Consider the following 14,043-nt stretch of genomic DNA (forward strand, 5'->3'; position numbering starts at 1 on the left):
CTCCCTAAAATACCAGGGAAAACATTCCCTCTGTATTATAAAAAAGGGCAGCTGAATAATTGCCAAAGCCTTTCCAGCTTGATTTGCCACATTTAGGGGCATTTCAGTTGCTTCCTGATCTCACACTGGTATCTCCTTAAAAAAAGTATAGCACTCATTTTGAATGCAAATTTGCCTTTGTACAACACAAGCCTGGTACTGTCTCACTGCTAATTCCTGCAAATGATAAAGAAATAGAGTAATAGGCTTTTAGTTACCGGGACCAGAAATCAAAGTCCAGCAATAGCTGACATTAATAGCACTAAACGGGTTGGATTCATTTTACTACCTGATGTCAGAAATGTATATAAAGTTTAATATGTATGTAAGTATTAGACATACATCAATATCTGCAAGAAAGACACAGGAACCTTTAACACCACACCTGGCAAGTAAGGAAAGAGAGGCAATTGTTTGCCGGTGGCTCCAATGCATATATTGGATGTTAACCCCCAAATGTGGATCTGGCAGGTGGCTCGCATTGGGGAAGCTGATCACCCATCCTGTTGTTTCAGGGATGCTCCTTAGGTGGTACCAAATATCCCATGAGCCTACCCAGTAAGGAGCAGCTACTGAGCGTTAGCTGATTAGGCAAAAACTAAAAGTTTTCAAGCCATACGTCTGCGGGTCAGAAGTTCACGGGGACAAAGCGCCACTGCCCTGTACCGTTCGGGCAATGGGGCTTCTTTGCCTCGAAACACAGCGGGCCGCCTGGTTACAATGTCCAGCCCGCGACACCACGGGTCAGGCTCGGCGGCCACTGCCCAGCCCACCGGGCGCCTCCCCGCCTGCGAGCGGAGCCGACCGACCCCAGTGCCAGTGCTCGGCGGCTTTGCCCTGGGGCCGGGGGGTCAGAGCCCCTCCGAGAGATCCACGCAACCGGCCCCACTGGAGAAGGGGCCGGAGCTGCCCAAGCTGCCGCTCCCCGGGCCGGGCTCGCAGGCAGTGGGGCCGAGGCGTCCCTAGAGGGAAGATTTCCCATTGCCCAGCCCGTTCCCGCGGGGTCCTGCCAAGAGCCCCTCTGCCCTTCCCATTGTGTGCCGGGTTTAAGCGACCAGCGCGCGCCTGAACGACCCGGCCCGGGAAGGCTTTGGCACTTGGAAGGGGGATTGTTGGATGCACGATGGGGACGCGCCGCACCCCTGAGCCCGTCCCCCTATGGCCTGCAGGGCGGCCAGTGGCTCAGGCGTTCTACGAAGACACACCCTGCCGCCGAGGACCCCTCGCTCGCTCGCAACCCGGCCCTGCCTGTCTCAGGGGCGCGCGCTCTGGTCTCTTCCTTTACTAGCTCGGTGCAGAGGTAGCAGGAGCGGCGCAGGCGGCGGGGCCGGAGTGGGCTGAGGCGGCCGTTCACCGTAGCAAGAGCGCAGCGCACTGAGCCCCCTCCCCTTGGGACACTCACACACACGGTGAGGGGGGGGTGACGGCCGGTTCCAGACACAGGGGTCGGGAGGGTTTCCGTGAGTGACCGTTGAACGGGAACGGGGGGTGAGCGGCGCCAGGAGGCTGCTGGTCACATGACGCCCGAGCGCTCTCGTCGCAGGCGGATAGAGCCGAATCGATTTGGTGGCGAGATCGTTGGGCGCGCGCCTGCAGGTGCGGCTCCGACGCTCGTCCTCGGGGTGGGTGAGGAAGGTTGGGGGTGCGCGCGCGCGCGCGCCCTCCCGCGTGTCCCCTCCGGCGGCCCGTCCAGCCATCCCCCTTAACGCGCTCTCTTTTCTCGCCTGTAGAGATGCCCTCAGCTACCAACAGCACTATGGCGAGTAGCAGCGGCAAAGTGGGGCCAGTGCCGGCGGGTAGCGAGGCCGCACCAGCAGCGACTCCCCCCCAGGCAGTGGCGGCTGCGGGCGGCACCACCAGCTCGGTGCAGACCGAGGCCATGAAGCAGATCCTGGGAGTGATCGACAAGAAGCTGCGCAACCTGGAGAAGAAGAAGGTACCGTAGCTCCCCGCACCCCCGTCTGGGCCTTTCCCATCAGCCATGGCGGGGATTGGCCGGCCCGTGTCCCGCTGCGCGGGGAGCGAGGTTCCGGGTACCGGTGCTCCTGCCCCAGCCAGCCTGATCCCCGCGGAGTTGCCGCGGGACTGCTCGGGGCGTTCCCGGTGTGGGCCCGGCGGAGGCTCCCGCCGGAAGGTTCCAGAAGAGCGGCCGCCTCGGCCGGGGAATTCCTGTACCGCTCGGACCAGCGCGCAGCCCTTTGTCCGCAAAGCCAAGCGCGGGGTGATGCGCGTCCCCCTCATGGGGCTCTTTGGGCTCGGACCCAGGCAGGAGGGGCCGCTACTGCCCCCTTTCCCGTCCTCTCAGTCGCGGTGTTCCAGCTCCCGGTGAGACACCGGTGCGGTGAACCTCAGCCCCCCTTCTCCCCACCCCTTTGTTCCTGTGGGCTGAGGGCTTCGCGGGCTCAGCCTTTGCGGAGGATGAATTGGGCTTGTAACCGGCCCATGGAGTAGCGGCCTTCTTCCCCCGGGACAGAGAGCTGGGTGGGTGCGGGGCGATAGGATCTGCAGTCTGTGGGGCTCACGGACTGTGCACATGGAGGCTGAAGCTAACATGGCGGCGGTGAGAGGCAGTCTCAGCCTCTCCGAGGCAGCTGCATTGTGTGAGCAGGCACTGGCAGCACAAAGCCGGGGCCAGCCGGCCATCCTACCGGAGATTCCCAGCTCCTGGAGGCTCCCTCTGTATGGGTCTCGCAACCAAGACTCATAGGCATCTAGGATATTATACTGTTATGGGAACATCAGTTAATCTCAGAGGGTCTGGGTTGCCTAAGGAGAGTGACGGTGTTGTGGTTATTTATCATTTCTGTGGTACCAGTTGTGTACGTGATGCTGTGTGTCATACGGAACGTGCCAGGCAAGTGGCCCTGTTCTCCAAAGCTTAATGGATAAATGTAATAGGACACAGTAGCAAACATAAGTTTGAATGGTTACTGCACCCTCCCCCACCCCCCATTAAAAGCTCTGGCATTTTGGTGATACACTTGAGAAATCAGTATATTTACAGGTTAAAACTTGGGATGCTACCAAAAAATTCTGACCTGCTGTAAGGTTAATCTCTTAATTCTGCTTTTGTTTTTAATGTTTTAAAAAACATGAATTCAGTTATGAAATTTTCTGTTTCACTTTTATTTAAAAACAAAACTTGAAATATGAATAGTCTAGTTTGGGATGAATTCACTATATTGAGGCTGTAAAGGTGACCTGCAAAGGGGCCAAAAATTCTACCTGCTTTACACCTGTATGCATGAGTACACTCCTTTTTTTTTCTTCCTGTTAGAAATAGCAGGAATGTTGTGTTGTCTTTTAAAGAGAGCGGGAGAAGGCTTTTTGTATTACTTTAAAATGTGGCAGGGGAGTTCTCTCATACTTTGCCTGTAGACAGACTTATAGTAGTATAAGCAAAGGTGTGATATTAAACTGTTAAATCAGTGCAAGCTTATGTGTAGACAAAATCTTAGGCTTTAACTGAAGGTTTGGAGATTTTCAATCAGTCCTTAAAACTTTCCCCAGGGGTTTTAAGTGAATTAAGTAGCTTGTAATTGGTCTGAATAAAAAACAATATCATAAACCTGCTAATTTTCTGGGGTGGACACAACTTGAATTTTCAGTTAAAAATTAGGAGAGTGGGGGGCAGGGAGGTGAGGAGAAGAGCTCTTCAGACCTTCTACCCTAAAACAAGCGAAGACTGCACAAGTACAGCATTTTTGCCTTTGCTGGTTACTTTTACCTGTTGTTGTCTATATGCAGCAGTTTCTGAAGTTTTAAAGAAACTTACATGTTAACAAATGTTTCTTCTTCGAGTGATTGCTCACATCCATTCCAGTTAGGTGTGCGCGCCGCGCGTGCACGTTCGTCGGAAACTTTTTACCCTAGCAACTCCAGTGGGCCGGCAGGTCGCCCCCTGGAGTGGCGCCGCCATGGCGCCCAATATATATCCCTGCCGGCCCACCCGCTCCTCAGTTCCTTCTTACCGCCGTGTCGGTCGTTGGAACTGTGGAGCGCGGCATAGCTGTCCTCCACGTCCCTAGCTCTCCTTGTTCTCTATCGTTATCTCTATTGTAGTTGTTAATTAGATTGTTAAGTGTAGATAGTGGTAGTTAAGTGATAAGTAGTTTGTAAATAGTTCTTCGCCGGGGGCTTAGCCCTTCCCGGCACCCGGCACCGGGCTTATGCCTGGTTCGCCGGGCTTCAAGCAGTGTGCGGCCTGCAAGAAGCCCATGCCTACCAGCGATCCCCACGACGCGTGCCTGAAGTGCCTGGGGGAATCGCACAGATCCGACAAGTGCCGCATCTGCAAGGCTTTTAAGCCAAGGACTAAGAAGGAGAGGGATCAAAGGCTCTGGACTCTCCTTATGGAGGCGGCACTTGACCCGGCGGCTTCGCAGGCCGGGATGTCGGCGCCGGCACTGGATCGCACCGGCACCGAGAAGACTCCCCGGCACCGACCTTCTCCGGCACCGGGGACAGAGCCTAGGCCGTCGAAGTCCATTACTCCGGCCAGGCAGACCCGAGTGGAGCGCCAGGCCTCAACATCGGCCGCGGCGCCGCCGGCACCGTCGACTCCGGGCCCGGCGGGTCCGTCGAGTCCGGTGCCGCCAAGCTCCCCCATGACATCTGGGGTCGAGATAGTGGTGCCATCCACACCAGAGACCTTCGCCTCGGCACGGGACCTCATAGCCATGACCGAGCCCACTCAGCTACCACCCCCGGTACCTCCGGTGCGGGTCGTGTCCAGAGGCAAGCCTATGATGTCGGCACCGTCTCGGGACTCACGTTCTCGATCCAGGTCCCGACGTCACGGTCGCTCCAGATCCCGCCGCCGCTCGCAGTCCCGGCACCGCTCCCCTCAGCGGTACCGGTCGCACTCGCGGCGCCGGTCGACATCGAGACGATCGCGGTCAGACTCCAGCCGCCGTTACCGGCACCGCGATTCCAGGAGCCGATCCAGACATTCGCCGCACCGGTCGACCTCCCGGCGCCGAGCTGGTGGCAGGTCCCGGTCCCGGTCGACCTCCCGGCACCGAACCGGTGGCAGGTCCCGATCCCGGCACCGAAGCGGCGCCCGGTACCGGTCCAGATCCCGGCACCGTGACAGAACCCGGTCCCGGTCCCGGCACCGATACGACTCCCGGCACCGGTCCCCGGCACCGAGACGATCGCCCGTGCCGGCCCGCGCGGACCCTTACCATCCAGGGTCCGCCCCGCCATGGCCCTCTAGACAGCCGTCCGTGTCTTCATTAACGGACAGTGGGTACGCGCTGGGCACCGACCGGCAGGCGGCGCTGTTCAGTGAGCCTCCACAGCAGGACCAAGGCCCGCAGCAATGGGGTTTCTGGACACCCTGGGCATATCATCAGGCCCAGGGCCCCCAACAGCTCCCTGCTAGGCCGGCGACTGCGGAGCGCAGGGCACCTGAAGCCTCGTTGTCTCGCCCCCCTCCCTCCCCGGATGGGGAGGAAGGGTCCAAGCATCAAGACTCCGCTTTGGCTCCTGAGGCAGAGGCGAGGGCCGAGGGAGACCCCCCATTAGACACTCTCTTGCCGGGGGTCTCCTCATCCTCCTCCCCTGATGAAGCGGTGGCTGGGACCTCCTCCAGCAGCCCCCCCCCGCTGGACCTCAGGGCGCACCAGGACCTCCTCAGGCGAGTAGCCCAAAATCTGAGTCTGCAAGCCGAGGAGGTCTCGGAGGTAGAGGACCCTATTGTGACCATCCTCTCGGCAGACGCTCCCACCAGGGTCGCCCTGCCGTTCATACGAACCATCCAGGCCAACGCCAACACCATCTGGCAGTCTCCGGCCTCCATTCCTCCCACTGCGAAGGGCGTCGAGAGGAAGTACATGGCTCCTTCTAAGGGCTACGAGTACCTCCACGTACACCCGACTCCGTGTTCCCTGGTGGTCCAATCCGTCAACGATAAAGAGCGTCACGGCCAGGAGGCTCCAGCCCCCAAATCCAGGGAGGCCAGGCGGATGGATCTCCTCGGCCGTAAGGTGTACTCGACTGGGGCGCTGCAGCTCAGGGTCTCCAACCAGCAGGCCCTGTTAAGCAGATACGCCTTCAACTCCTGGGTGGCAGCAGATAAATTCAAGGAGCTGCTGCCACAAGATGCTCGTCAGGAGTTTACGGCCATCTTAGAGGAAGGCAAGAAGGTCGCACGCACGTCCTTGCAAGCCTCTTTGGACGCTGCGGATTCGGCTGCCCGTACCCTCGCGTCGGGGGTAACAGTGCGTCGCCTCTCCTGGCTGCAGGTTTCCGGCCTTCCGCCGGAGCTCCAGCACACTATACAGGACCTTCCTTTCGAAGGCCAAGGATTATTCTCGGACAAGACAGACCCCAGACTCAAGAGTCTGAAAGACAACCGAGTCATCATGCGGTCACTTGGGATGCACACACCAGTGACGCAACGCAGACCCTTCCGGCCGCAGCAACAACAACAACAGCGCAGGCCGTATTCCCAGTTCCGCCAGCGGCAGGACCTTAACAGGCGCCGCGGCAGGAACGGAAGGCGCAGGCACTCGGGGAACCAAGGGGGGCAAAACCAAGGCTCCTCTAAGCCCCTGCCTGGACCCAAGCCTTCATTTTGAAGGTGCGCCCGAGGGCGCAGTAACAGTTTCCCCAATGGATCCTTTCCCCCCGTTTTCCAACCGCCTTTCGTTTTTCCTCCCAGCGTGGTCCCTAATAACATCAGACCGCTGGGTCTTACGCACGGTGCAGTCGGGATACCGCCTGCAGTTTGTTTCATTTCCTCCTCCCCGCCCCCCTTCCTCGTCCCTCTTCAGGGACCCCTCTCACGAGCAATTCCTTCGGCAGGAGGTGCAGACGCTCCTCGGCAAAGGAGCTATAGAGGCGGTGCCGGAGAACGAGAAAGGCAAGGGGTTTTATTCCCGCTACTTTCTGATCCCCAAGGCCAAGGGAGGCCTCAGGCCTATCCTCGACCTGCGAGAGCTCAACAAGTACCTGGTGAAGTTGAAGTTCCGCATGGTTTCCTTGGGGACCATTATCCCATCCCTGGATCCGGGAGACTGGTACGCCGCCCTCGACATGCAGGACGCGTATTTTCACATTGCTATCTGGCCACCCCACAGACGTTTCCTTCGCTTCGTTGTGGGGTCTCTGCATTACCAATTTGCAGTCCTCCCATTTGGCTTGTCCACGGCCCCGAGAGTGTTTACGAAATGCATGGCAGTTGTTGTGGCGCAGCTTCGGCGCAGTCGTATCCACGTGTTCCCGTATCTGGACGATTGGTTGATTCGGGGCACGTCGGAACAACAAGTCTGCAGCCATGTCCGTGTGATCACCGACATGTTCGCCACTCTGGGCCTCTTGGTGAACACAGACAAGTCCACCCTGGCCCCCACACAAAGGGTGGAATTCATCGGGGCCGTCCTGGACGCCACTGTGGGCAGGGCCTTGCTGCCATTGCAGCGGTTCCAGGCCTTGTCGGCAATCGTGCAACGACTACAGACAGCCCCCTTGACGTCAGTGAGGACGTGCCTAACCCTGTTAGGCCACATGGCGGCCTGTACTTTCGTGACCAATTACGCTCGGCTCCGCATGAGGCCACTCCAGTTGTGGCTCATCAGTCATTACAGACCGACAAGACAGCCACTAGATATGTTAATCACGATCCCCCAGAGGGTCTTAGATTCTCTCGGCTGGTGGCTGGACCAGTCAGTGTTGTGTGCGGGTCTCCCCTTCCACCCATCTCAGCCCTCGGTGTCCCTAACAACAGATGCCTCAGATCTCGGCTGGGGGGCCCACGCAGGGACCCTGAGGACGCAGGGCCTGTGGTCCCAGGAGGAGGTGGGGCTACACATCAACATGCGGGAGTTGAGAGCGGTCCGTCTTGCTTGTCAAACGTTCTGTCATCAGCTCCAGGGTCGTTGTGTCGCGGTGTTCACCGACAACACGACGACCATGTATTATATCAACAAGCAGGGTGGCACCAGATCCTCCTCCCTGTGCCACGAGGCGATACGACTCTGGGACTTTTGTGTAGCCCACTCCATTCACCTCATGGCTTCCTTCCTCCCCGGAGTACGGAACACGCTGGCGGATCGATTGAGCAGATCCTTCCTGTCACACGAGTGGTCCCTTCGCCCAGACGTCGCCCTCTCCATCTTCCGGAGGTGGGGTTATCCCCGGGTGGACCTCTTCGCGTCCAAGGGGAACAGGAAGTGCCAAGCGTTCTGCTCCTTTCAGAGCAGGGAGCCCGGGTCGATAGCGGATGCCTTCCTCATCCAGTGGTCGACCCACCTGTACTATGCGTTTCCCCCATTCCCGTTGGTCCACAGGGTCCTTCTGAAGGTGCGCAGGGACAGGGCTCACGTGATCATGGTAGCCCCGGCATGGCCCAGACAGCACTGGTACCCCATGCTGCTGGACCTGACCATAGCCGACCCAGTTCCCCTGCCCCTTCATCCGGACCTGATTACCCAGGAGCACGGGACCCTCTGTCACCCGGACCTGCAGTCGCTGCACCTAGCGGCGTGGCTCCTGCGTGGCTGACTGGCTCTGAGCTGCGCTGTTCCACGCCGGGAGGTAGGTGCAGCAGGAAGCCGTCCACAAGAGCGACATATTTGGCCAAATGGAAGCGCTTCTCCTATTGGTGCGTGGAGAGAAATCTCCGCCCTATGGAAGTTTCAGTAGCCGACATCTTAGACTACATTTGGTCCCTCAAAGGGCAAGGTCTGGCCATATCGTCGTTACGAGTCCACCTAGCAGCTATCTCCACCTTTCACCCGGGTGCGGATGGTCGCTCTGTTTTTTCCCACCCGACGGTGTCTAGATTCCTTAAGGGGCTGGAACGTTTATACCCTAACGTCCGTCCCCCTGCTCCAACCTGGGATCTTAACCTGGTGTTGTCCCGGCTCATGGGGCCCCCCTTTGAGCCGTTAGCTACTTGCTCCCTGCTTTACCTCTCTTGGAAGACGGCCTTTCTAGTAGCTATCACCTCAGCTAGACGGGTGTCGGAACTCCGGGCTCTTGTGGTAGACCCCCCATATACGGTCTTCCACAAGGACAAGGTGCAGCTGAGACCACACCCTGCTTTTCTCCCCAAGGTGGTCTCAGCCTTCCACGTCAACCAAGAGATATTCCTCCCGGTTTTTTTCCCGAAACCTCACTCCTCAGGCAGGGAGCAGCAGCTCCACTCGCTTGATGTCCGTAGGGCTCTCGCGTTTTACGTGGAGAGGACTAAGCCCTTCCGCAAATCCCCCCAGCTTTTCGTGGCGGTAGCGGACCGCATGAAAGGGCTTCCTATCTCCTCCCAGAGGTTATCCTCATGGGTAACGTCCTGTATCAGGACCTGCTATGACTTGGCCCACGTCCCTACGGGCCGTGTGACTGCGCATTCTACCAGGGCGCAGGCGTCGTCGCTGGCTTTCCTTGCCCGTGTGCCCATCCAGGAAATCTGTCGGGCAGCGACCTGGTCATCGGTCCACACCTTTGCTTCCCACTACACCCTGGTCCAGCAGTCTAGAGAGGATGCGGCCTTCGGATCTGCTGTGCTCCATGCCGCGACTTCTCGCTCCGACCCCACCGCCTAGGTATGGCTTGGGATTCACCTAACTGGAATGGATGTGAGCAATCACTCGAAGAAGAAAAGACGGTTACTCACCTTTGTAACTGTTGTTCTTCGAGATGTGTTGCTCACATCCATTCCACACCCGCCCTCCTTCCCCACTGTCGGAGTCGCCGGCAAGAAGGAACTGAGGAGCGGGTGGGCCGGCAGGGATATATATTGGGCGCCATGGCGGCGCCACTCCAGGGGGCGACCTGCCGGCCCACTGGAGTTGCTAGGGTAAAAAGTTTCCGACGAACGTGCACGCGCGGCGCGCACACCTAACTGGAATGGATGTGAGCAACACATCTCGAAGAACAACAGTTACAAAGGTGAGTAACCGTCTTGTTTGTCTTTTAATGCAGTCGCTCTCAGTCCTTCCAGACTACTGTACCCCTTTCAGGAGTCTGATTTGTCTCGCATACCTCCAAGTTTCACTTCGCTTAAAATCTACTTGCATACAAAATCAGATGTAAAAATACAAAAGTATCACGGTATAACTGAAAAGTTGTTTACTTTCTCATTTTTACCACATAATTATAAAATCAACTGGAATATAAATATTGTACTTTTCAGTGTATAGTATGTAGAGCAGTATAAAAAAGTCATTGTATGAAGTTTTAGTTTGTACTGACTTTGCTAGTGCTTATGTCACCTGTTGTAAAACTAGGCAAATATCAACTCATCTAGATGTATCCCCCTGGCAGACCACTGCATACCCCCGGTGTACACGTATCCCTGGTTGAGAACCACTGTTTTAATGGACTTTCTGGTAAAGTTGTATGGAGAGTATTTTAAACTAGAAAGTTATAAGTAGAAGACCTCAGAATTCTGATACAAATGCATGCAATTTGGGATGTTTTAGCTTGTGAATTCCTCAGTCTCTGTTAGTTCCCTATACCTGTTATAATATACAGAGAGCAGTAGTCACTGCTTTAATTAAGGTGTCATGAGCATTTCATTATAACTGCTTATTACTTTCTGAAACTTGGCATGGAAACTTCTCTCATAGAGGAGAACCACCTTTGAGTGGTTGTGGTGTGAATTGCTTTTGACTTGAGAAATTATTGTGTTTTAGCACTATATTTTGCTTTTTTCTTGTTGCGCACAAAGTATGCAGTTAAAGTCAGGTTGTATGTGCATAGCTAGCTTAGCACTGAGCACAGTGATGAAAGTATGTGAAGGGGACAAGAGCTCCTGCATGATTCTGAAGTCTTGCTGCAGACCTCATAATGTGCATTGGATAAATGGTTCTTGGATGTGTCAAGCCAAATTGTCAAACTATGGATTTCTTTCTATCTTCAAGAAAAAAAAAATTCAAAGGTTTTAATATTTTCTGAAGTTTTGAAGATTGCATGGCTAAGTAATCAGAAGTAAGGAAATGACAGAGGCTAGATATGCAATATTTATATGTGATTATGTATTGTTTATGATCACATGCTGATTCTTAAATGCAATATTTAAAAAAATGTAGTTGTATGATCTTCTAAATTTTTGAAGAGGTTTTGCATATAAGGATAAGGTCAGAAATTATACAGAGTCTAGAGACAAGTGGATGAAAAACGTTAAATGTGAAAACGTTTAATGTGAAAGATTAAATGCTTTCACTAAAGGAGTTTGCAGACGTTCATCTAGAAGGACAATGGAGTTAAGTTTTGAACCTTTATTAGCTAAGAACAAAGTAAAACTACAGTTGATTTGGTGACCTGTGCAATTAAGCCTGTGCAATTTTAGATATTATGTTTTGACTCTGGATTAAGCTACTGATGACTGAAGGAGTCCTTTGGCTAGACTTAATATGTGTATTGTAAATGCAAAATTATTACTACTTGAGTTTAGCAATATCATTTTACTCTTACAGACCCAGCTAATGAAAGTGAGAAACTAAAAAGACTTCTGAGTCAAGATGTAGCATTTCTGATTTCTACAGCAAAAGTGCATTTATTAGATCACAAGCCACGCTTACCATTTAAGATTTAAATATCTAAAATTGTCAACTTTTGGGAATGGGACACAGCCACCCTGATTGAATTGGCCTTATTAGCACTGACCCCCCACTTGGTAAGGCAACTCCCATCTTTTCATGTGCTCTATATTTATACCTGCCTGCAGTATTTTTCACTCCATGTGTCTGATGAGTGGGTTATAGCCCATGAAAGCTTATGCCCAAATAAATTTTAGTCTCTAAGTTGCCACAAGGACCCCGCATTATATTTACAGAATACCGTGTGTACAGCGCTTAATTTATATTTTTAATTATGAATATTTGCACTCTAAAAAACCAGAAGAAATAGTATTTTTCAGTTCACCTAATACAAGTAGCATAGTGCATTCTCTTTATCATGAAAGTTAAAGCTACAGCTGTAGAATTATGTACAAAAAACTGTTTTATTTTTGAATGCAATGTAAAATTTTAGAACCTACAAGTCCACTCAATCCTACTTCTTGTTCTGCCAATAGCTCAGATAAAGAAATTTGTTTACATTTGCAGGAGATAATGCTGCCCACTTCTTGTTTGCAATGTTACCTGAAAGTGAGAACATGTATTTGTATGGCATTGTTGTAGCCAGCATTGCAAGATATTTACATGCCAGGTGCGCTAAAGATTCATATGTCTCTTCATGCTTCAACCACCGTTCCAGGGGACAAGCGTCCACGCTAATGACAGGTTCTGCTCGATAAAAATCCAAAGCAGTGCAGACTGAAGCATGTTCATTTTCATTATCTGAGTCATGCCACCATCAGAAGGTTAAATTTCTTTTTAGGTGGTTTGGATTCTGTAGTTTCCGCATCGGAATGTTGCTCTTTTAAAACTTCTGAAAGCATGCTCCACACCTCACCCCACTCAGATTTTAGAAGGCATTTCAAATTCTTAAGCATTGGGTCGAGTGCTGTAGCTATCTTTAGAAATCTCACATTGGTACTTTCTTTGCGTTTTGTGAAATCTGCAGTGAAAGTGTTCTTAAGTTGAACAACATGTGCTGTATCATCATCCGAAACAGCTATAACATGAAATATATGGCAGACTGTGGGTAAAACAGAGCAGGAGACATACTATTCTCCCCCAAGGAGTTGTTACAAATTTTAATTAACACACTTTTTTTTTTAAACGAGCGTCATCGGCGTGAAAGCATGCCCTCTGAATGGTGGCCGAAGCATGAATCGGCATATGAATGTTTAGCATATCTGGCACATAAATACCTTGCAGTGCTGGCTACAAAAGTGTCCTGCAAATGCCTGTTCTCACTTTCTGGTGACATTGTAAATAAGAAGAGGGCAGCATTATTTCCTGTAAATGTAAACAAACTTGTTTGTCTTAGCAGTTGGCTGAACAAGAAGTACAATCACAATTCATTTCTTTTTGTTAATCATGTGAGTTAACTGCGATTAATCGGCAGCCCTAATCTAAATGATAGTAAATGTTCACTTCTTGCTGATGTTAGTTAACAGAGTAAATCAAGATGTCATTTTGTAAACCGTTCTCTTTACCTTATCTAGTAGTATCTTAGCCTAATGCAGTAGGTGACCTTCTGGACTGTGTCTAAAACTAAAAAGAAATAACACTTAGTCTGCATTTAGAATCCCGTTTGTGGTAATATGCCTTTGGTTAGAGTGGCTCTTCACTGCATTGCAGAGGGCAAGACTGCCTTCCTTTGGCTTCACTTTAGCATACTAAATATCTGGAAGCTTTGTGAGAAAGTAGCGTTAAACAGGAATGACTTTTCTTCCAGTTTGTGGTGATGGAGAAGCCTGTATAAAAACATTTGTTTCCAAAAGTTAAAACTCTTTTTGAAAGAGAACCAGGTTACCAAATTAAATGGTGGTTCATGGCAGACTTTTCTTTGGTGGTCAAACATTGTGCATTCTGTGACTAACTGGGCTAGGAGTGGCCAACCTGAGGCTGAGAAGGAGCCAGAATTTACCAGTGTACATTGCCAAAGAGCTACAGTAGTATGTCAGCAGCCCCCCATCAGTTCCTCCTGCTCCCAGTTCCTCCCAGCCACTGGCAGCCCCTCCATCAGCTCCTCCAAGTCCCTCCCTGCACCTCCTGATCAGCTGTTTCATGGCATGCAGGAGGCTCTGGAGCGGAGGGGGAGAAGCTAGGGCGTGGCAGGGGAGGGGATGGGAAGAGGTTAAGTGGGGGCAGGGCCTGTGGCAAAGCCAGGAGTTGAGAAGTGAACACTCCCCTTCTCTCCCCTCCCCCCCAAACACATTAGAAAGTTGACACTTGTAGCTCCAGCCCCAGAGTCAGAGCCTAAACAAGGAGCTGCATATTAACTTCTGAAGAGCGGCATGGCCACCCCTGGACTAGGCTAACTGTAATGTGCTCAATGCTCTAGTTAAGATGGCTGCATCCTAAAAATAATAATAGGAGGTAGGTTTATCTCCTAGAACTGGAAGGGACCTTGAAAGATCATTGAGTCCAGCTCCTTGCCTTCACT

The 14,043-nt window shown here is 52.7% G+C and overlaps 1 protein-coding gene across 2 annotated transcripts in view; it reads left to right on the forward strand.

The window, feature by feature from the left end:
- The first annotated feature begins 1,306 nt into the window (after nucleotides 1–1,306).
- CAPRIN1 (cell cycle associated protein 1) overlaps nucleotides 1,307–14,043 on the forward strand; it is a 72,281-nt gene continuing 59,544 nt past the window's right edge. For both annotated transcript variants that reach the window (XM_050955340.1, XM_050955341.1), the window contains exons 1-2: nucleotides 1,307–1,448; nucleotides 1,770–1,975. In XM_050955340.1, coding sequence (XP_050811297.1) covers nucleotides 1,772–1,975 — 204 coding nt within the window. In that variant the 5' untranslated portion in view covers nucleotides 1,307–1,448; nucleotides 1,770–1,771. The remainder of the gene's footprint in view (nucleotides 1,449–1,769; nucleotides 1,976–14,043) is intronic.

The sequence above is a fragment of the Gopherus flavomarginatus genome, chromosome 5 (genome assembly GCF_025201925.1).
Source record: "Gopherus flavomarginatus isolate rGopFla2 chromosome 5, rGopFla2.mat.asm, whole genome shotgun sequence".
In the NCBI taxonomy this organism is placed as follows: domain Eukaryota; kingdom Metazoa; phylum Chordata; order Testudines; family Testudinidae; genus Gopherus; species Gopherus flavomarginatus.